The sequence below is a fragment of the Schistocerca cancellata genome, chromosome 4, assembly GCF_023864275.1.
Source record: "Schistocerca cancellata isolate TAMUIC-IGC-003103 chromosome 4, iqSchCanc2.1, whole genome shotgun sequence".
Taxonomy (NCBI): domain Eukaryota; kingdom Metazoa; phylum Arthropoda; class Insecta; order Orthoptera; family Acrididae; genus Schistocerca; species Schistocerca cancellata.
In genome coordinates this window covers 586578924-586603643 of record NC_064629.1, presented here as the reverse complement: position 1 = coordinate 586603643, position 24720 = coordinate 586578924, and the positions used below count along the sequence as shown (strand labels likewise).

The following is a 24720-nucleotide window of genomic DNA, read 5'->3' as shown; positions in this document are numbered from 1 at the left end:
TACTGAATATGGCTGCTTATATCTGAAATGTGGATACGCAAGAATAATAAAAAAGCAGTGGTATTGCGACTGCTTGTGTGTGTTTCAATCCTTTCTTAGTTAACCTACAGTAGCTCTGCACAATGGTTCATTATGAAATGAAAGTTGGTTAATTTGCGATGCTATTTTGGTGTCGTGATTTATTTTTCGATTATTGTGTGTAACAGAGAGTAAGAGTATCACAACGGCAGAGTTAGGGACAAAAGGTTTGCCAGTTCCAGAAGCAGTGCAGGTATTCTTAGAATAAGTAGCACACCTGATAGCACATAATATATGGCTACATGGGCACTTGACAGATAGTGACGAATACCTAGCATTCGTTCAGGTATCCCAGTATAATGGATTCACCTGCCACTGGATTAATTGTTCCCTTTTCTGGAAAATCATCTGAGGATGTGCGGTCCTTCTTAGAGGACCTTAAAATATCGGCTGCGGTGGGTGGTTGGACGGATAGAGAAGTGTTGCGTGTATCGAAATGGCGAATATTGGTAGAAGCAAAAACGTACATGAGGTGTGAGTGCATTAGAAAATTCTGCCAGCTTAGTGTATCAGGAGAAGCGACTTTTGCAAACATACAAAAATCAGATTAGTGTGAATTATTTTCGGGGGCAGCTGAGCAATATTGTGAAGAGGCACGGGGAAACTGAAGAATGTTTCACGGACAGTATAAGGAAATGTATTGAACACATGTATGAGTCAGGGCAGAGTGATGCAGTAAATGAAGTTTTGTTGCAAGAAGCTGAGTAGAGGGCGTTCGATGCTTTTTTGAGAGAATTGTCATCAGACATGTCAAGAAGGGCACGTGCAGGTGCACCAAGTAATCTGTATTCTGCTGTTACGTTAACGATGGAATGTGAAGAAACTGACATATCTATAGGGCTACAAGATATACGTGGGTTATTTGGTGCAAAACTTAAGTGTTACAGCTGTGGACGGAAGCGGCATTTACAAAGACACTGTCGCTAGTCACAGAGAGGAAATGGAGGTTATCAGTAACAGAGTTTTTGTAATGGATGTAGAGGTGGACGAGGAGGTGGCAAGTAGCCGTTAAACGCAAATGGGACTAATGGGTGTTGTAAGAGGTAAAAAGTACAAGCATTTTTTGGACACAGAGGCGCATGTGTCATTTGCCAGTGGAGACTTAATGGGTTGAGGGCAATGGAACCTGCCATGCTACAGGTTACGTGGGGTGGGAGATAATGATGTGAGACCTATGGGGTCGGTGGACATAGATTTTTGTACAGGGGCTGTTCTATTTAAGCAGTGTGTAGAGGTGATACCACATGTAAGCACTAAGGCATGAGTCGTATGATTGTGTGCCAGAGGAAGAAATAAGGAGATGGAGTTGAGCCTGTGTGCAAAGTACTGTATTCGTTAAGAGTTAGAAGATGACGGGTGTTTGCCAAGAATTTATTTTGTTTAGGTGTTCGCGTATTGTAGCAAATAGGCTACGCTAGATTTTTTCTTGTGAATAGGATTGCTAGTGACAGTAGCCTTCTGAGGATGCAGGGAGGGTGATAATAGTCCCCGTGTCCTGGATGCGATATGTCAGGGGCAAGAATGAAAGGAGTGAAAACAGCAGCATTGAATTTTGTCACCTAAACAATACTTAATGAGGTTATGGAAAGCACAGAATGAGCTGCTATCTGAGTTGAGCCTAATTATGGTTCCCAGTAAACAAAACTTACCCTTCTACTACTACATAACGTCAGTAGAGGTAAAAACTGACCAAACACAATTGTACAATGAGCCAAAACATTATGATCACCTGCTTAACGGCTTGTTTGTCAGTGTTTGGAACGAAATACATCACTGCTTCTGTGCATCAGGGATCCAACAGTTTGTTGGTAGGCTTGTGGAGCTATGTGGCATTAGATGTCTATGCACAGCTCATGTAATTCGCGTAAATAACGGGCCACTTATTTGGGTACAGGTGATGGCGCCCGATAGCGACCACGATGGGTTTCATAGCATTTACATCAGGCGAATTTGGTCACCGAGACAGGAACGTTAGTTCACTATAATGCTCCTCAGATCTCTGTAGCACTGTTATGGCTGCGTGACTTTAACAATCATACTGCTAAAAGATGACATCGCCGTACGGGAAGATGTCAAGTATGAAGGGATGCAGATGGTCCACACCTTTCAGCGTGTCTTAGGTTACTACCAGAGGTCCCACGCATGTGCAGGAGAATGTCTCCCATAGCATAATACTGCTCCCACTAGCCTGCATCCGTGGCACGCTGCTCGTTTTCGAGCCGCCGTTTACCTCGATGACGGCGTTTGTGGAAACGACCATCGACCTAGTGTAGCAAAAATGTAATTCACCCGAGGATCCGACACGTTTCCATTGATCGACGGTTGAATCCCGGTGGTCTCGTGCCCACTGCAATCGGAATTTACGATGTCACTGAGTCAACGTGTGAACACGTAGTGGTAGTCTGCTGCAGAGCTCCATACTCGACAATGTACGATGAACGGTGTGCTATAAACACTTGTGTGTGCACTAGCATTGCGCTCTTCCAGCAGAGATGCCACAGATCTCCATCTATCGTACTTTACGGAGCTGACAAGCCTCCGAGCCCCGTTTTGACATCTAATTTTGCCTGCTTATCCCAGTTCTAACCCCCTCCTCTGCCCTCCTGTGGTTCCCACGCCCCGCTTCTTTGGCATCTACCAGTGGTTGGGTACCCTCCCAGACAAGAGGGCTGTTGCTACACTTCCACTGTGGGTCCCAAGGTCTCCCAATCTCTCTCAGTTCCAAATCTTGCTGAAGCCTGCTATCTCTTTCTACCCTGACATCCTTGACCTTTGAAAGAGAAAAGGAACAAACATAACTCTTGGGACAGGGCACCTCCAGTGCTCCCAGAGGTGCCGACTCCACTTCAGAACCTAAGTCTGACCTCTTGTTTATGGATGTCACCTGGTACTTTTTGGTGATGGATGGTGACCTGACGCCATTACAGGGTTTGGTCCATTCACATCCCATTTACATCCCCGTTCCATGCTTATTCAATGGAATTGTAACAGATACTACTGTCATCTTCTGCAGTTGCAATCCCTTATTTTCTTCTACTCTGCAGCTTGTGTCATTCTACAAGACTCTTATTTTACTGATGCTCACTCACCAACCGTTTGTGGATTCCATGCTTTCTGTTAGAACTGGGTCATCCCTTTGAGGGCTTTTGGTGGCGTTTGCACATTGGTCTATAGGACGCTGTTTGTACATGGATCCTCCTTTGTACCACATCAGAAGCAGTTGGCATCTGTATCCACTTGGACTCAGCGGTGACGTGTTGCAATCTCTATCTCCCTTCTGTCAGACTACCTATACCCGCTGTCGTAACTACCCTCCTTCAGCAATTCCCCCCCCCCCCCCCCCCCGCTTTCCTCTTCCTTGGGGATTTTAATGCCCATCACAAGGCCCCGGGAGTAGACAACATTCCATTTGAACTACTGATGGCCTCTGGAGAGCCAGTCATGACAAAACTCTACCATCTGGTGAGCACGATGTATGAGACAGGCGAAATACCCTCAGACTTCAAGAAGAATATAATAATTCCAATCCCAAAGAAAGCAGGTGTTGACAGATGTGAAAATTACCGAACTATCAGTTTAATAAGTCACAGCTGCAAAATACTAACGCGAATTCTTTGCAGACGAATGGAAAAACTGGTAGAAGCCGACCTCGGGGAAGATCAGTTTGGATTCCGTAGAAATGTTGGAACACGTGAGGCAATACTGACCTTACGACTTATCTTAGAAGAAAGATTAAGAAAAGGCAAACCTACGTTTCTAGCATTTGTAGACTTAGAGAAAGCTTTTGACAATGTTAACTGGAATACTCTCTTTCAAATTCTGAAGGTGGCAGGGGTAAAATACAGGGAGCGAAAGGCTATTTACAGTTTGTACAGAAACCAGATGGCAGTTATAAGAGTCGAGGGGCATGAAAGGGAAGCAGTGGTTGGGAAAGGAGTAAGACAGGGTTGTAGCCTCTCCCCGATGTTATTCAATCTGTATATTGAGCAAGCAGTAAAGGAAACAAAAGAAAAATTCGGAGTAGGTATTAAAATTCATGGAGAAGAAGTAAAAACTTTGAGGTTCGCCGATGACATTGTAATTCTGTCAGAGACAGCAAAGGACTTGGAAGAGCAGTTGAACGGAATGGACAGTGTCTTGAAAGGAGGATATAAGATGAACATCAACAAAAGCAAAACGAGGATAATGGAATGTAGTCAAATTAAGTCGGGTGATGCTGAGGGAATTAGATTAGGAAATGAGGCACTTAAAGTAGTAAAGGTGTTTTGCTATTTAGGGAGTAAAATAACCGATGATGGTCGAAGTAGAGAGGATATAAAATGTAGACTGGCAATGGCAAGGAAAGCGTTTCTCAAGAAGACGAATTTGTTAACATCGAGTATAGATTTAAGTGTCAGGAAGTCGTTTCTGAAAGTATTTGTATGGAGTGTAGCCTTGTATGGAAGTGAAACATGGACGATAACTAGTTTGGACAAGAAGAGAATAGAAGCTTTCGAAATGTGGTGCTACAGAAGAATGCTGAAGATAAGGTGGGTAGATGACGTAACTAATGCGGAGGTATTGAATAGGATTGGGGAGAAGAGAAGTTTGTGGCACAACTTGACTAGAAGAAGGGATCGGTTGGTAGGACATGTTTTGAGGCATCAAGGGATCACAAATTTGGCATTGGAGGGCAGTGTGGAGGGTAAAAATCGTAGAGGGAGACCAAGAGATGAATACACTAAGCAGATTCAGAAGGATGTAGGTTGCAGTAGATACTGGGAGATGAAGAAGCTTGCACAGGATAGAGTAGCATGGAGAGCTGCATCAAACCAGTCTCAGGACTGAAGACCACAACAACAAACAACACCCCTTGTAGGGTAGTACTTTTTCGTGTAGTCACAGGCTCCTCATAGACCAGTTTCTTGCGGACCATGCACTGTGCCTTCTTAATTATGGTTCCCCTGCTAATTTTAGTGCCACTTATGGTACTTCCTCTGCCACTCATCTGTTGCTCATTTCCCCTCCGTTTCTCACTTCGTTACACTTATCGCCACTTGATGACCTCTGCGATAGCTACCACTTCTCATTGATTCTCTCATTCCCTTCTCACATCCCAATGGCCAGGTTACCCTGTTGGGTCTTTCATTGCGCTTATTGGCCTCTATATACCTGCAAGGTAGTGTTTATCCCCGGTTTGTCAGGTTGTATCTATGAAACCGTCCACGACTTGTCTGATACGATTATTCACGTTGACAGCATTGCCATCCCCCAATCAACAGGCCCTTTTCGTCGGCAACCAGTCCCATAGTGGAGCACATCCATTCCCATCGCCTCGCCATCTGTGATCGCAATCGAGCTACTCAGCACCACCGCACCAAAGCCCATTACTTAATCAAACAGAGCAAGCAGATGTGTTGGGATTGCTTTGTCTCCTCCCTAGGTTTTTCTGTCCCCTCGTCACAGATGAGGGCTATACTCTGCACCCTACAAGGTTGTCTATGGCCATCTTCCATCCTGGGCCTTGCCCTCACATGTTACCTTTGTCCTTGTATGGATCTACCGCTTCTCATTGAGCACCTTTCAATCCATATTGTGATAGCATCAGCGTCAGCCTCCTATCTGGGCACCTTCCTCCTCCAGAAACAGTGTGCTTAAGCTTCCCACTTATGTTTTACCCCTTGTCATGTGGAATCCTACTATGAACCTTTTACTGAATAGGAACTTCTTCTGGCCCTCTCCTCTTACCATGATTCAGACCATGGCCCCAATTCCATCCATAACCGACTGCTTCAACACCTCAATCATTCACAACTACAACATCTCCTCCAGGCTGTTTTCCTCTCTCAGTGGAGAGAGAATATCGTGTTTCCTGTCCTTAAACCCAGCAAATATCCATCGTCGCGCGATAGCTAGTAGCCGATCAGTTGAACAACATACCCTAGAAGTTATTTGAATCGATTTTGGCTCATCAGCTCTGTCTGGTACTCGAAACTTGTGACTTTTTATCTCCTTACCAGTGTGGTTTTCAGGATGGATGGTCTCCAATCGATCATCTTCTTCAGCTGTAAAATGTAGAATTGCAGGCCTTTTCTCACTGCTGTCATCATGTCACAATTTTCCTCAGTCTTTGTAAGGCCTACGACACGACTTGTGACCATTACATCTTACTTAAATTCCATGACAGGAGTCTTTGGGACCCCCTTACCGATTTTTATAGGTCAATTCCTATTCCACCTGTCGTTTCGATTCCGAGTTGATACCGTTCTTAACTGTCAGCAGACCCAGGAGAATGGCGTTCTATAGGTTTCCATATTAGCTGTCTTCCTTTTCGTCATCGTTATTAATATAATCATGGCCTCCGAAGGACCGTTGGTTACCACTGCTTGGGCTAATTCCAGTTAGGTGGCCCCTGCGGAATGATAGCTTGAGGGTACCATCTGGCGCACTTCCACTTGGACTGTCTCACACGATTTTCAATTCTCTCCCCTTAAATCGCGTGTTGTGCATTTTTGTCGCTGTACTATGGTCCACACCGATCCAGAGCTTGGGTCTTCTGTTTGAAAACAAGTTGCCTACTTCATTGCTCCGTATATGCCTCCTGGAGACTGTCTGTGTCTGTAAACTCAATGTCCTTTGCTTTCTTGCTCACACCTCTTGGGGCACAGATCATTTAACTCCCCTCTGCTTTTATGAGGCTTTAGTTCCGTACCATCTAGACTATGGTTGACAAGTTCATGGCTCAGCTGACCATCCTACACTGCTCCTCTTGGACCCAGTCCACCATCGTGGTAACCATTTGGCCACTGGAGTCCTTTTGACGATCTTCTGACTGGCACTGGATCCCCCCTCCCCCCCCCCCCCATTTCGTTTCAGCAGCCCCAGCTCTTGGTTTCCTACACCATTGCTGTCTGCTCTTACCCTGCTCAACCCTTCTATTCTATTCTTTTAGCAGTTCCAGCACGTCGCCCATCCACTGCCTGTCCCTGATTAGGTATACCAGTTGGGCTCCAGCTAGCTTCTCTTTGTCATTTTTTCCATCTTCCCTCTTGTCTCTCCCAGACAACATCCCCCCCCCCCCTTAGTTACGTCTTCTTCCCTGGATTCGGATGGATCCCTTCCGGCGTCTGGAAACTTTGATCGTTCCGATGGTGCCCCATTGTTTGTTCTGTAAGAATTTACAGGAGTTTTGGGGTGTTATTGTTTTTTTAAATCAATGGCTCTAGATCCGCCAATCATGTGGGATATGCTTTCACGTTCCCTGTTGGCACAGAACGCCATCTCTTTCCTGCCACATATGACGTGTTTACTCCAGAACTGATGGCCATTTATCGAGTACTTTACTTTATTGAATAGTCCTTCCTCCCCCTAGTTTTATTATGTATGGGCTTTATGAGTGGCCTTCAGTCTGTCGACTGGGTTTCTTCCTGCCTCCCTCTGGTCTTTACATCCACGACCTTCTCACTGATCTTGAACATGCTGCTTGTTTGGTTGATTTCCTTTGGGTTCCCGGCCTTTTGGGTGTCCGGGGTAATGAGCTTTCCCGTTGTCTGACTGGGATGGTAGCCACCTACCCCTCCACCCTCCATAACCTTCCTGGGGGCAGATTTGCAGCTTCAAATCAAATTCGTTTTCGCTAAGTCATGGGCAGACCTTTGGGTGCCACCCCTCTGTCTAATAAACTCTCTGCAAATAAGGGAACTCCCGCCAAGTGGCATTCTTCATTCCGCCTCTCCTGACGGCATTCTGTCATCCTCTGCCGTCTTTGCATTGGCCATATGAGGATGACCCATTGTTTTTTACTCTGTAATGAACCACCCACCCTTTGTAGTTGCAGAACCCTCCTCACACCCACCCATTTTTGCTGGACTGTCCCCACCCCTTGGCCTTTCACACCAAATACACCCTCCCACTCTCCTTGTCATGGGTGTTAGCGGAAGACCCTACGATGCTCGCGTAGTTACGTCCATCCTTCGTTTTCTTCGAAAAAAGTGGTTGGTCCTCCACGATTTAAGTTCCTGAATGTCCGAAACTGGAGTTCCTCGGTTAGCATTGGCTTTGGTCTGGGATGCCTTTGGCCTTGCCTCCACACCAGTCAGGTTTCTTTTGGGGTCTGATATGAGTGTTTCATGCCTTCTGCAGCAACGTTTATACTGACTGGAAGAACAGTCTCTGAAAAGAGCCCTTGCGTAAATTTCACACAGTTAGCTATATTTTTACTGCCTCTGGTTTAACATAGCCCTGGCCCGTTTAGAGGGCCAAGCAGTGTTCAGTCTGACGTCAATGTAGGAAGTCACATCCTATATTGTCAGAGAACCCGCAAAGTCTCTGCTTCAAGATTTCTACTCGCTCTAAAACCCACTAAAAATGGACACGTGTTTATATGACAATTTAAATTCAAATTTATCCGTATCATAGTTCCTAAAACATTTAAAATGCCTCCTGAAATCATCTTTATATATGCCCAATCTGACAATCTGAGACACGATAAGTCAGCTCATAATCAGAATGAACAACAGCAAGTAGTGAATAATGTGTAATCAACTATGAGACTAGGATTATAACCTTTGTAGCTATAAAAATGACGAAGGAATAATGGTGCTGGAACCTTATTTTGCATGTTGACTGACACGCAATTGAAGTAGGTTAGCTGCAAATGGGCAAGGAACTGTGGTGGCAAGAGACTCTACATAGGTAGTTTGATAATAAAACAAGTCTTAGACCAAAAACACCTGCCTGCTGCATCGGTCAAGAAGCAGCCACAATTTTCAGTCCACCCTTGCTGTCTTACCTGTCTTGCGAAACTTATGGATTCCTTGTTTCATTATTGTGGAGCAGAACCAGAAAATACAATACTTCAAGAGAAAAAGTGTGGTGATTAAAACACTGGACTAGCATTCACGAGGACCGTAGGATAAATCTCTGTTTGACCGTGTATACAGTGTGCCGAAAAAACAACTTACAATAAGGTTAGAACAAGGTATTGAACATCGAATCCAACAAAATTTTTTCGGGTAGTGTTTCAAGTAGTCTGAACAGAAGATTAGAAGAGAAACGTTTCATGTATGGGAAGTATGTGCAAGAGCCCCACGGCTTACGTCCAAAGAGATAGGAGAACTATCAGAGAACCGCTGAATGAGCAGCCATCCAAACTTTCATATATCAAAACAGCTATGGGACATGCGATGAATCGTCTTTGTTCAACGGGACCATTATCAAATTACAGGGATAAGCTTCATGGCTATCTGTTAACCGCCGACAAACGTCAACTAAAATTGGAACAGTGGATACACTAAAAGCTGATGCAAAACAGTTCGTCAGTAGGCAAACAGCACGATACACACATTTGTAATTTACATCGATATCTACAAGCTGATTTAGCTAAATGGGGAAAAATTGCAGGAAACAGTCCCTGAGAGAATAAGGAGCAAAAGTGGTCATAGGGCAGTAAATGTATTTCAAGGAAGGTATGACCGCTTGAAAGTGGGGATGAAACATCTTTGACAGTGGCCCTCGTATCAGCACCAGGCAGGTGTCCCACTAGCATGGGGTAAGCCAAATGACCATCTGGCACATTATCCAAGACTACTGCCACTACCAGTATCACTTACAACGCGTGCAGGCACTTTTACCTAGAGGGTTCCCTCAGCGATGACGGTTTTGTGGCTGGTTCGTCGCACAGGCCATCACATTACTGGGATTTCTGTCACCAATTCTATTCGCAGACGAGGTCACCTTTCCAAGGGGCGGTATCACCAGCTTTGACAACAAGCACTTGTGGGCTACGCAAAATCCTTATGATACGGTGGTAGAGAATCATCAGCACCAGTTCGGCCTCAACATGTGGGCGGGGATTATTGGCGACCGCCTCGTGGGACAAGTCATCTTTCCGCAACGCCTCACAGGCAATGCATATCCGCACTTTCTGCGGCTGACCCTAACTCTCCTGCTGGAAGACGTACCTTTGCTGGTACGATAGTTGATGTGGCTACTACATGATTGTGCTCCAGTCCACTGCCCTTTTGAGTGCGGAGTTAAAACACTAGTACAGCCAGAACATTCCCATTTGCCTGGTATGTTCTCATGTGTTCCTTCAATAACTGAAACTAACACTGTCAAAGATCTTTCATCTCCAACTTCTAGCGGGTGTACATACCTCTCTTGGAACTCATAGCCGGCCATATGCCCTTACCCTGTCAAGGATCTTTTCCTGCAGTTCGTCCACATTCAGTAAAATCATCCTACCCTGTATATTTTGCAGGACACTTCTCAGTGTGTGGTGGAGTTAACTTCTGATACCACCATGATTCCCCACCCACACCTCCCTCCCACTCGCCCTTCCCTGTTCCAGCACAAGTGATGAGTAGGAAGAACGACTGTCGGTAAGTTCCTCATGAGCTCGAATTTTCGTGAATTTTTCAGCATCGGAAAATTCATTTCGGTATCATATTCAAGAAAGCACCGCAATTCACAGATATGCTTTTCTGTCAGGTAAATATCGCAATGAAGGTCCTTCAGTAGTCAGCTCGAGCCCTGAAGATGAAGCTGTGCTTTCAATTCAGCAATAAGTAATAAAATAAGAAATAAATTTAATTGATAGATATTAATATTAAAATACTTTAAATTTAGAGTGAATTTGATTATATCATGCACATACCTCTGAAACTGTTGTATGAGGTTCTTCTGCGTGATGAGGTACGTGCTGGGACGGGCACAAGCCAGAATGTCGTCCGTCACCCTGCAGACAAAATCAACGATGTAAGTAAGCGGAGCCAGGGCCAGCAGTTGCGCAACGCTTCTCAGCTATTCTGTTGGGCATATGCTGAGAGGTCCATACAGGGCACCTTCTCTATTCATGGGGTGCCGTGGCGTGATGGGGCGATGATGGTGCGCTTGCGTGATTTGCTCATCCAACGACTAGTTCATTTATTCAAGCAATCGCAAACATTTCACTCACGAAGCCTACCACTGATCCCTGTGTAAGTGAATCAATACGTAAGAACCGATTCGTAGTCCAGAAACCGAAATAAACGATATCAGAATCTTGTGTCACTGTTTGTAATGTAATGTACTAGTAGAACAGTTTTTGCTTGTTAGCTGTGTACGCACTGGTACACACTCAGTGACCACAGTGTGTCTAAACATCTCACTGAATGATTTATAACGCTGTAAAAGAACATGAACAGTTACAAGCACTGTCCATCTGGCCTGTCCAATAGTTTTGTAAAAAAAAAAAATTAAAAAATGAGTATTTAGAAGCACTTGCTTCTCATGCGACGCTCTATTTCCGTGCATTGAATAGTATGTGCCAAGTTATGTCAGCATCAGCATTTATGAACAATCTACGATCAAAGCAGCGTTAATCTTGTGGGGTTACTGTATTACTGTACGTATAAAATAGACGCCAATATGCGTTAGACAAGATATAGAACTCGGTCTTTTTTCCTGCTGAGTCCGCACCTCGTGGTCGAGCGGTAGCGTTCTCGCTTCCCACGCCCGGGTTCCCGGGTTCGATTCCCGGCGGGGTCAGGGATTTTCTCTGCCTCGTGATGACTGGGTGTTGTGTGATGTCCTTAGGTTAGTTAGGTTTAAGTAGTTCTAAGTTCTAGGGGACTGATGACCATAGATGTTAAATCCCATACTGCTCAGAGCCATTTGAACCATTTTTTCCTGCTGAACTTCAAATGGCTCTGAGCACTATGCGACTTAACGTCTGAGGTCATCAGTCGCCTAGAACTTAGAACTAATTAAACCTAACTAACCTAAGGACATCACACACACCCATGCCCGAGGTAGGATTCGAACCTGCGACCGGAGCGGTCGCTCAGTTCCAGATTGGAGCGCCTAGAACCGCACGGCCACTCCGGCCGGCCCTGCTGAACTGTTAGGACGCTATGTGTTAGGGTAAAAGTGAGTACTGGAGTAAGCAGCTATGTTACGGAAATGTATGTGCTCCACAGGAAACGAACACGAGAGCTATTAGATATTGTCTGTATTCGTTACTGAGTAACGACCATGTCACGAGACTCTAATTGCCGTTCCGTTACTGCCTGAAACGTTTCATTAATCGCATGTTTTTTCTTCTCCGCGTGAAGTTCGTGCCATTCCTTCAATTCGTTACCCTCAGCGGTCTTCGAATGATGGAAACATTTCGTTATTCGTATATCTGCTTCCCCATACGTAATTTGTGCCGATTCGGTAGTTTTCCAGTTCCTTCGACTGCTTATTCTCAGTGGACCAATTCGGTAGTGACACGGAGTAATAAATACACTTTCTCACTTGCTACGTTTTCTTCCGCGTATGCTGTTCGTGTCCATGTCGGGCCGAATTGGCAGTATTCGTGTCTCCAATTCCTTACTATCGGATTCGTTTCACATGTGTCCTGTGACTTCAAACGTCGTGCGCGATCGATGGACGGCGTGAATGACTTGTCCATGAACAGTATATGTTTCACAATAATTGAGGCATTGACATGGGAAAGATCGTAACTCAAAACAAATCATTTTTCATATTTATTATGGAAAAGGTAGTTAAAACATGTCGACAGTGGCATAGAAGTTGCAGAATCTCAAAGTAGTGCGCGGATGCGTTCTTACAATCGACGTAAGGTGGCAGTTGAAGTAACATCACATGATCTGGCATGGATATGGGAATAAGTCAACAAACCACCGAGTTGTTAGCGTTTACTCTGTGACAAATTGTTCATTACTGTGTTATTGATTCGGTAGTAATGTTACAAGGAAACCTGTTCCTAGAAAACTGGTAACTCGTATTTTCCGTTTGCGATGAAATTTACAGTGCGTGGTAACACCTAGTTTCGTGTTTGATTATGACCTAACCGATTTGCATACTAACTTTGTGCAAGCTACTTGTAAATGCAAACACAACTGCCATAGTCTTGAAGAGAAGCACGTATGGAAGCTGCGTTCAGAGTTTTGGAACCAAAATTATATAATTGAATATAGTTTTCTTTTTCGTTAATCAGCACGTTGCAGATAAAACAAAGAAGGTCGCGGTAATAACAACGATCCTGCCTTGAGCAGAAGACAAAATATCTGTCACTGATTCTGACTCTGTGTTGTGACAACTGGGGTGGCTAAAATGAATATCGGATGATTCTAATGGATTTAATCTACGCAGTGGTAAACGGTGTGGTTGATAATATCAGTTTGAAGTTTCTAGTGTGCGAGATTTCGGGATAATATAGAAGAGAAAGGTTTCACAACCAGAGACTCCTGACGAAATATCTGAGGCGATTAGAGAAGTAAAAAATGTACAACTATTCAATTTTGTAAAGATGATGGAGGAAGATTTCTATAATTTCGACTCGATATGCGATACAGTATTGCATACAGCACCAGTGAAGATCAGTTCTGATTCTTGTGTTAGAACTGTAAGGGATAACCAGCCCATCATAGACATAAAGATTCGTTCAGTGAATTGGAACCGTGGAGGGAGCACAACATTTTGGAAAAGGATAAATCTGTTAAGAACATCTTTGCAATTCGTTCTCTACCACCAGATGGACGAAAGCCCATCATTAGTGATGCTAAAAAAGAAAGACCTCCTGGCTATGTTGGACTACATGGACATCAAATACATGCGTTTCACCGCAGTCTTTCTTATTTCTGTCGTAGATATGACAGCTTGCTGTGAAGGTTTTTTTTAAAGTTAATTTGGAGTTTTTGTAACCAATTTGTGTACACAACTTCGTATTTCGTAATGTCAACCTTGTTGTTCGCTTCTCCTGTCAAATTTGCTGCTCGTGACTTTCTCCCTTCCCCACGTCAACACCTCAGTCAGATCTATGTATGTTTCTTACATAGTGTTCATTTCGATCGTTGTCATATTATTCATATGAGTTCACTTTAAAGCTGCCCTCACACGGGACGTGTTTCTCATAGTGAGGTACGTCAGACGTGATTTGTATTGTGGTTGCTGAACGCTTAGGCCGGTATTACATTATCATATATCTTTGACAAAGATTTCATCAAAGATATGAGCAAATATTCGTCAAATTTGTTTGACGAAGACATTTGACGTCGCGCTAAAAAGGGATATTACACTGTCGTCATATTTTTCATCAAATTTCAAGATGGCGGACAGCAACCTCTTATTATGCGTGCAGTAGGTAGAACCACAATTGCACTGTGTGTGTATTTGGAAGAAAAGCGGCGGAAAAAAAAGGAAACATACTTGGATGAAGCCATAGGTATTACGTCGAGATAGTAAAAGCATTCAGCAAAATGTGTTACGAGAGCTGCTAATGGAGGAAGTAAATTACTTACGAATGGGTGGGAGTGTATTTCAGTGTTTGCTCAGTAAAGTGGCTTCTCATATTACAAAAGAGAATACTCTTTTGAGAAATGCTTTACGTGCAGAAGACAGGCAAACTATGACACTGGGATTTGTTGACACAGGAGAGAGCTACTCTAGTTTACAACACAGCACTCGAATATAGCATTGCACGTTAACCACAATAATTCCAGAAAGGTGTGAAGCGATTTATAAAGCACTAAACGGGCAATATGTGAATGTAAATAAATGTTTAGTACACTATATGGGCAATAAAAACTATTTTTAATTTTGAATTAGTGATCCAACAGCTACAAAATTAATAAAAAGTACGAACAGATGAAGCGCCTTTTAACTTCTGGCATCTAGAGTTCAAGGATAAACAAAGTAGGATGGAAAGCTAAGAAAGAATTTTTTATTTTCTATTCTCTATTCCGGCTTGCTGAAAAGGTGCCTGGATGTTTGCAGATGTAGAGGTGGATGGCTGTAGCTTTGGCTGTGGACATGAAGTCGTCTGCAGCATATTCCACTTGCCCATCAATACACAATTAATAGCATGCACTGTGGCCCTTGCTCACTCCCAGCCATGTCGAGGCAAGTTTATCAAAAATATTAAAAAAAAGAGTCGAAGGAATACACCAACTTTTAAGCCATATTTACAAACACACTAAAGAGACGTCAAATAGCTGTAGCGATACTAGCGCTTCAAGGGGTTACATTTCACATTGCAGTGAACAGAAGACAAAAGACTTCTATGATCACATCTACGGAGTGGCCCTAGATTTGATCATATTTATTTGACGACAGGCGACATTTGACAAAGTTCCCTATTACACCATCTAATTTCTTTGACATAAATATTTGACATATCAGCTTCGACAAACAAATTTGATAGTGTAATACCGGCCTTAGTAACGAGCAGGAGCATCACATGGAACATGTTCCTCATTCTGTGATTTACGATAGGAGCGCTTTCTAGCGGCAGTTGTCGGCTGTATTTGGCTCGCATATCACACACTGTGTTTACGAAAATAACGTGCGTAAAATTGTATTGTTACCTCTGCCAAAACGCACATTTCCTGCCTTGGCCATACGCTAGCCATGTTGTTCTGTCTGTAGAATATATAAATAATAACTTCAACAGCCATAAAAATGATACAAGGCAAAAAGGAAAGCTCCACATCCAGAGAGTAAGGATTTTTGAACTTCCATTACACGTAGTGTGATACAAATTAACAGCAGTCTTGCACGAAAGATACAATTATTTCATCATTATTACTTTTTAAATAACCCTAAGCTCATTCTTATTAGATCACGTTTTCTATTCAGTAGCAGAATTTTTCGAACATGTGAAATACAGTACTTAAGTAATCTCCTGCTGCACGTAGTGGAAGCTCTCTTGTAAAGCTAAAAAAAAAAAATCATTCATTTACTGCAATATTACTGTTAAATTTTCTGCACATTGTGTGTGTGTGTGTGTGTGTGTGTGTGTGTGTGTGTGTGTGTGTGTGTTCCAGTTCCTTCGCCTACTTACTCTCAACGGTCCAATTCGGTAGCGACATGGAGTCCCTGGTGGATCTGATCTGTTGGTCAGGTGACGCCCAATGACTAGTCCACGTTCGAAAACATGATTTCTCCTGACCGATCCATTCTGATGTTATGGCTTCTCAACTGACAACACAATACTCCCCGCCTTCTTTTATTCTGCGAGTCCGCCTCTTATGGCATGTAGTGGTCAATTCTGCGCTACATAGGGGGTCCGGATAGTTTTTGTCAGGCAGGGTAAATAGGATACACACTGTAATGGCATATTCGAAATCCACGCCCGTGTCCGAGACGTCTCCGCTTTACAAGGCAACGACTTTACGTGAGTTTATGGAGCCTGATAGGCGCCACTGAAGCGCAAGGCGATCGTAATTTGTAATCATAAAAAATGAAGGGGCAAAATATAACGGTAGGTATCTGTCATAGTGAATGTCGAGTTCCTTCTCGCGTTGCATTAGCTATCCGTTCTGCCACACAGATCATTTGTAACTGAATATGTTGTGACGCTGCCACATTAATCTTTCCTCGCTGTAGTATTCTGCGTTATTTTGACAGCATGTTGCAGGGAGAGCGGACTAAGGTGCTGGTGGAAGTACAGGCTGACCCAGTTTCTTAATGGGACACGCCGAGTAGCGCCACACTTCGCGGCTGTGATGCTGGAGTAATTAAAGCTACGGGTTTTCTTTTCAAAGATTGCTGGACATCCCTAGCAAGGTACATTGCCAGTATAAAATGTAATTAAAAACCAGTGCCTGAGAACTGAGCGCTCAGTTTATATGGGGAGGTGGACTGGGAATATAAATTCTGCGTGTGTCACACTCTCACTCTCTCTCTCTCTCTCTCTCTCTATCTCTCTCTCTCTCTCTCACACACACACACACACACGCACACACACACACAGAGAGAGAGAGAGAGAGAGAGAGAGAGAGAGAGCGAGAGAGAGAGAAATGCTTAGTTTCTTCCTTCCCTGTGTACATATAGTTAAGAACTGTTGACAAACCAAAATTCGTACTATACTAGGAAGCTATCGGAGAAAGACAATTCTCCTGTCGGTAGAAACATGCGGGTAAATACACACTTGAGCCTGTACCCAGTACATATTTATTGAGCAACTTGTTTGATTTATACTTGGTACTTCGATACCGGTCCTGAATGATAAAGGCACTGTCCGATAAAACTACTATTCACGACGGTATCAGGACGATAAAAATTACGCTTAACTGTGCAGGAACCTAGAGTAGATTTACGGCACGACTCAAGACACAACGTTGCTGAAATCAGTCAACAATGGGAGTGTTTTTACAACAAGTCTAACCCATTTATTGTAGTCTGCCTTCGAAGCGCTTCCACCGATGCTGTGTTTCCACAGTTGGTTATCGGCTGCTGCTGATGAAGCCGATTTAGATCTGCTAAACTCTGTACACTGACTGAGAATTTTGTCTCTGTGTTTAGCGCTATGGACCATGGTTTGAAGTTGTTCTATAAAATTTTCGTTATGTTGAGAACTCTGAATGATGCCTAGGAGAAAATGGCACATAGGTCATGATTATGTTCCAGGGAGTGACCATCGCAGCGTCACGTGTCCAGCTCAGTAAACAAAGTGCTAAGAAATATATTTCTATTGATATTACATCTGTTTCTTGGATAAGCATTAATCAAGAATTTAAGGATGTTACTCTGTGTTCAGTCTCGAACGTCTTGTAAGAAGCTTTATAAACAACTGGACATAATGACGTCAGGCATACATTTCATTTATAAAATTTTCTGTTAAAAACCAATCATAATTTAAAACTAATAATACCTCACATGAATGTCAGACTAGAAAAAAGTACTCTATCCATCAGCATTACCGTGTCTCAAAAAGAAATATCTCTAGACATTTATCTGGACAAAAATTATTATGGGTACATACTTTGATTCTTCCTGCAGCATGTTAATTCTGTGTGTGCGGATAGAGCGCGTCATATTTGTTTTATAGGAAGATCTGTAGTAAGTACTGTTGCTTTGCAACTGTGATTGATTATAAACAGCCATCATAAGAGAATAAATGTACCTGCATTAGGTTTCAGGGTCTCCTTCTCTCATGATGAACAATGCAAACACGACACCAAACTGTAAACGTATTAATCATAGTCATCTGCCTTGGACGGATGGCCCAACACTCACACTTCAAATAGAGAAGAGGCGATTGTGCGAGAAAAAAGAAAATCTTTCCAATTATGCTCCTGAACTACACCTCGGGGTCTCTCAGTCAGCAATCTTTACTTTTATCACTTGCCCAATGCTGAAAGCTATAGCGGATAATGAAAATAATTTAAAGGCAAATTAAAATAATATGCCTGTGACAACTTCGTTTAATCTGTAAGTTATTTTAAACTGGATATCTTACGTTAAATAGTGTGTGTGTGCATTATCTTGTAATGCTAAACCTACAATTCAGTTCATACAATAAATCAGCTTAGAGCAGGTATAAAAATGGCGAGCGTATTGTCAGCGATTCTCTTGAAAGGTGTATCCGATACATTGTCTTTGTGACTGTATATACTGCTTTCGTAACTCATCACACTTTCCACATCATGACATATTGTCATGATAAGATCCATGGGAAAAAGAACAAAACTAAAGAAAACCAAACGAAATCGACAGTTCCGTAGGTGATATTTGTCTGGCTAACAGCCCGTGCTCCCCAACTAAATTTTTACATCGGAAACTGATATTCAGTACAAGAGTAGAAAAACAAAAAACAGACAAAATTTTGTGAAACCCTAGCGTGAATGTTTTAAATCTAAATGGAGAGCATTTAATTAATGTCACCGCCCTAAATGAGTAAAAACTAACGAAAACTATATTCTGGAATCTACAGGGTGTTTCAAAAATGACCGGTATATTTGAAACGGCAATAAAAACTAAATGAGCAGCGATAGAAATACACCGTTTGTTGCAATATGCTTGGGACAACAGTACATTTTCAGGCGGACGAACTTTCGAAATTACAGTAGTTACAATTTTCAACAACAGATGGCGCTGCAAATGATGTGAAAGATATAGAAGACAACGCAGTCTGTGGGTGCGCCATTCTGTACGTCGTCTTTCTGCTGTAAGCGTGTGCTGTTCACAACGTGCAAGTGTGCTGTAGACAACATGGTTTATTCCTTAGAACAGAGGATTTTTTTGGTGTTGGAATTCCACCGCCTAGAACACAGTGTTGTTGCAACAAGACGAAGTTTTCAACGGAGGTTTAATGTAACCAAAGGACCGAAAAGCGATACAATAAAGGATCTGTTTGAAAAATTTCAACGGACTGGGAACGTGACGGATGAACGTGCTGGAAAGGTAGGGCGACCGCGTACGGTGCACAGAGGGCAACGCGCAGCTAGTGCAGCAGGTGATCCAACAGCGGCCTCGGGTTTCCGTTCGCCGTGTTGCAGCTGCGGTCCAAATGACGCCAACGTCCACGTATCGTCTCATGCGCCAGAGTTTACACCTCTATCCATACAAAATTCAAACGCGGCAACCCCTCAGCGCCGCTACCGTTGCTGCACGAGAGACATTCGCTAACGATATAGTGCACAGGATTAATGACGGCGATATGCATGTGGGAAGCATTTGGTTTACTGACGAAGCTTACTTTTACCTGGACGGCTTCGTCAATAAACAGAACTGGCGCATATGGGGAACCGAAAAGCCCCATGTTGCAGTCCCATCGTCCCTGCATCCTCAAAAAGTACTGGTCTGGGCCGCCATTTCTTCCAAAGGAATCATTGGCCCATTTTTCAGATCCGAAACGATTACTGCATCACGCTATCTGGACATTCTTCGTGAATTTGTGGCGGTACAAACTGCCTTAGACGACACTGCGAACACCTCGTGGTTTATGCAAGATGGTGCCCGGCCACATCGCACGGCCGACGTCTATAATTTCCTGAATGAATATTTCGATGATCGTGTGATTGCTTTGGGCTATCCGAAACATACAGGAGGCGGCGTGGATTGGCCTCCCTATTCGCCAGACATGAACCCCTGTGACTTCTTTCTGTGGGGACACTTGAAAGACCAAGTGTACCGCCAGAATCCAGAAACAATTGAACAGCTGAAGCAGTACATCTCATCTGCATGTGAAGCCATTCCGCCAGACACGTTGTCAAAGGTTTCGGGTAATTTCATTCAGAGACTACGCCATATTATTGCTACGTATGGTGGATATGTGGAAAATATCGTACTATAGAGTTTCCCAGACCGCAGCGCCATCTGTTGTTGAAAATTGTAACTACTGTAATTTCGAAAGTTTGTCTGCCTGAAAATGTACTGTTCTCCCAAGCATATTGCAACAAACGGTGTATTTCTATCGCTGCTCGTTTAGTTTTTATTGCCGTTTCAAATATACCGGTCATTTTTGAAACACCCTGTACATCGACGTGGACACTCTGAAAATCACATTTAAATGCCTGACAGAGTGTTCATCGAACCACCTTCACAATAAGTCTCTATTATACCAATCTCGTACAGCGCGCAGAGAAAACGAACACCTATATCTTTCCGTGTGAGCTCTAATTTCCCTTTTTTTATTATGATAACCGTTTCTCCCTATGTAGGTCGGCGTCAATGAAATATTTTCGCATTCAGAGGAGAAAATTGGCAATCGAAATTTCGTGAGAAGATTCCGCATCAACGAAAAACGCCTTTGTATCAATTATGTCCACCCCAAATCCTGAATCATTTTAGTGTCACTCTCTCCCCTATTTCGCGATAATACAAAATGTGCTGCCCTTGTTTGAACTTTCTCGATGTACTCCGTCAGTCCTATCTGGTAAGGATCCCACCCCGCGCAGCAATATTCTAAAACAGAACGGACAAGCGTAGTGTAGGCAGTCTCTTTAGTAGACCTGTTACATTTTCTAAGTGTCCTGCCAATAAAACGAAGTCTTTGGTTAGCCTTCTCCACAACATTTTCTATGTGTTCCTCGAATTTAAGTTGTTGGTAATTGTAATTCCTTGGTATTTAGTTAAATGTACGGCCTTTAGATTTGACTGATTTACCATGTAATTGAAGTTTCACGGATTCCTTGTAGCACTTATGCCGATGTCCTCGCACTTTTCGTTGTTTAGGGCCGATTGCCAATTTTTGCACCATCAGATGTCTTTTCTAAGTCGGTTTGATCTTCTGATGACTTTATTAGTCGATAATCGATAGCATTATCAGCAAACAACATAAGACGGCTGCTCAAATTGTCTCCTAAATAGTTTTTTATAGAAAGGAACAGCAGCAAAGGGCCTATAACACTACCTTGTGGAACGCTAGAAATCACTTCTGTTTTCCTCGATGACTTTGCGTCAGTTACTACGAACTGTGACCTCTCTGACAGGAAATTACGAGTCCAGTCACATAACTGAGACGATATTCCATATGGACGCAATTGCACTACAAGCCCTTTGTGTGGTACAGTGCCAAAAGCCTTCTGGAAATCTAGAAATACGGAATCAATTTGACATCCCTTTTCAGTAGCACTCGACACTTCGTGTGAGTAAAGGGCTAGTTATGTTCCACAAGAACGATGTTTTCTAAATCCGTGTTGACTGTGTGCCAATAGACCGTTCTCTTCGAGGTAATGCACAATGTTCGAATACAATTTACTGTATGTTACAAAATCCTGCTGCATATTGACGTTAATGATATGGGCCTGTAATTTAGTGAATTATTCCTACTACCTTTCTTGAATATTTCTGTGACCTGTGCAACTTTCCAGTCTTTGGGTACGGATCTTTCGTCGAGCGAACAGTTGTATATGATCGTTAAGTATGGAGCTATTGTACGAGGGTTGAATGAAAAGTAATGTCTCCACCTTCGTTAACTGGTTTTGAATGGGAATATTTTAATAAATCAAACGCAGAAATAATCCTTAGAATGTGATCTTTAATTACCACTATTCACTTTTTTAGATAATCACCAGCCAATTGGATACATTTCTGCCAACGATAAACAAGTTTTATGAATCCGTCGCGGAAGAAGTCGACACTGTCTCCGCGTCTTCATCAGAAGCATAATGACGTCCCCGCAGATCGTCTTTTGTTATCGGGAACAGATGGAGGTCAGACGGTGCTAAATCTGGACTGTACGGTGGTGAGATTCAGTCTCTAAAGTTCTACTGTGGTGGCACGTAAAGTGTGTGGTTTGGCATTTTCATGCTGCAGGAAAACATTTCACTTTTCCGATTTTGCCGACTGTACTTGCTATTTCTCTCTGAGTAATACGACGATCGTCCTGAATCAATCTGTCAACATTTCGCTTGTGAAACTCGGTGGTTGCTGTCACAGGACATCCAACTCTTTGTCACGCAGGTCAGATGTTCCTGCCTCAATATCTTTAAGCACACTCGCCCAACGATGCACAGTACTCACATCGACACAATCACCATAAACTGCTTTCATTCTCTGATGAATCCCCTTTGGTGTGGCAGCTTCTGCTGTCAAGAATTCAATGACTGCACGTTGCTTAAATCGCACTGACCGACCGTTTGCGCAGGGTTCCATACTTTACACCGTAACAACACAACCGTTCAATGCTAAGGCTTCCCATCAACTGGAGCTGTAGAGAAGAGGCTACGGAACAAGCCAGTACCTGCCGCATACCAATGCCACCAACTGTTGAAGAGTTACGAAGGTGGACGCATTACTTTCCAGTCAACCCTCGTATCAGGATACTCTGAAAAGGAACCTAACTTGTATACAGTCTGGATCAGAAGTCTTGCTTTTGTCAAATGATTTAAGGTGCTTCACTACTCCGAGGATATATTTTCTACGTTACGCGTGTTTGCAGCTGTTCTTGATTCGAATTCTGGAATAATTACTTCGTCTTCTTTGGTGAAGGGATTTCGGAAGGGTGTGTTTAGTTAGGAAATATGTACGTTCACAATGAGCACAAGACGCAGAAGGTGCCTAACAGTATTCTGGTGAATACTAAATCCTCAATACTGACTAAATATGCAAGGGAGCATATGATATCTACTCAAATCATTTTATGAGAAAGACGAAGTACTGAAGAGAAGATAGGTGGTGTCTCAAGAGCTTCAAGAAAAAAATTTCCTAAAGCGAAAGTGTAATAGCCCTTATTGTAGTAACTCGCAATGTAACATTGACAATAAAAAAACTGTAAGACTTAGTTTAAACAACGGAGGGGAGGGCTTAAAGGAGCTGTAGTGAAAGTTGCATGAGAAATATTAGAGCAAAGGAAGAAACGAAGATCCAAAAACGGACTTTAAGTGTGGAATGAAGAACGGCGGAAATAATAAAAAGCAGATGGAGACATTTAAGTCACCTATGGATAGAATAGACAATAAAAAGAAATACGCCAGTGGCAAAACAGAGATATAAACACTGAATAGGGAATCGTGGGACAGATACTGAACATTGAACATTATGTGCATGGCGCACACACAAGAGCATATAAGATACAAAGGTTCTGACCCAGATAGAAAATGATCATTCCTTAATCGGTATAATAAAACGGGAAATTTTGTTAAAATATTTTAAAGAACTGTGAGCAAATCATGGTGAGATATGAACTGACTGACACATTGATGACGAAATATCTGTGGATACAACAACATACGAAGATTGTAATATTAGAAGAAATATTTAAGACCGAAGATTGCATTTGAATTGATGACCTGTTTAAATGGTACTTTGCTGTTATCTTCGGATCTGCAATAAGACACACACTGCATTTGTAAACATTTTTTTCTATGGCAGTAGTAATGAGATACATAAGTATAGTATTTTACATATAGGTAAAATACCTCATCTTTTTCAAAATTATGTCTTATATTCTGACAATGTTGAAAATTTAAATTTTGTTACTACGGCATAAAAATATGTTTACAAATTCAAAGTGTTTCATATCTCATTGCAGATGCAAAGATCACAACCAAATACTGCTGAAACCGGTCATCAACTCAAAATAAACATTTAAATGCGATCTTGGCTCTGAAGTTTTTTTTTTTCAAATATTACAATCTGTAGATCGCCCGCTGATCAGTATGTCTGTAATATATACTATAAGAAGAATTTGAAAAAAAACGCCCAGAACAACTAAAAATAGAAAAGCTCCTAGAGAACATGGAAAAAATACTAAATTAATTAAGTATACATCGCTGGATGTTAAATATAGACTGTTGGACGTACCGAATGTATTTAGAGTGCTAGGGGAATGGATAAAGGTTTTAATACGTCCAACATTAAAAAGAAAGAAAATAGACACAGATGCCAAAACTAGCGTGGAATATATGTACTGAACTCTGCATACAAAATGGAGGAAGATTAGCGTTTAGCCTCGCGTCGACGACGAGGGCATTAGAGACTGAATAGTAATGTTCTTTTGAAGGAACCACCTCGGTACTCGCCTTAAATGGTTTAGAAATATAATCGATGACCTACATTTTGATGCCTGGACGGCGATTTAAACCAACGTCTTCCTGAAAATGCGTCTAGTATCTTACCAGTCCGCCATGTCATTCAACCGGGATACATAATATACGCAAACAGAGTGACAAGAAGATTAAATTTAATAAAGTGAAATTAATTAAAATATTAGACGAATACTATATACAACTCTTGGCTCCTCAAGAAACTACATACGCTGAAGAAGACATTGTAGATTCAGAGGGCTGTAAGATTCTCAAAGGAAAGAAGAGTTTAAAACCAATGGGAAAAGGCATACCACATCTAGGAACAGGATTCATCATACACAGAACAACAGTAAGTTCGGTCATAGATTTTTATTCTCCAAGTGAAAGGCTCTCAATTCGTACTCTGCGGTGTGAAAGTAAG

The 24720-nt window shown here is 42.5% G+C and overlaps 1 protein-coding gene across 1 annotated transcript in view; it reads right to left on the bottom strand.

Moving 5' to 3' along the window:
* The window catches only part of LOC126184338 (protein tyrosine phosphatase domain-containing protein 1-like), a 352516-nt gene extending 328116 nt beyond the window's left edge, over nt 1-24400 (bottom strand). The window contains exons 1-2 of the mRNA XM_049926715.1: nt 24390-24400; nt 10715-10795 (exon numbers count right to left, since the gene is read on the bottom strand). Coding sequence (XP_049782672.1) covers nt 10715-10795; nt 24390-24400 — 92 coding nt within the window. The remainder of the gene's footprint in view (nt 1-10714; nt 10796-24389) is intronic.
* Between the last annotated feature and the right edge of the window lie 320 nt (nt 24401-24720).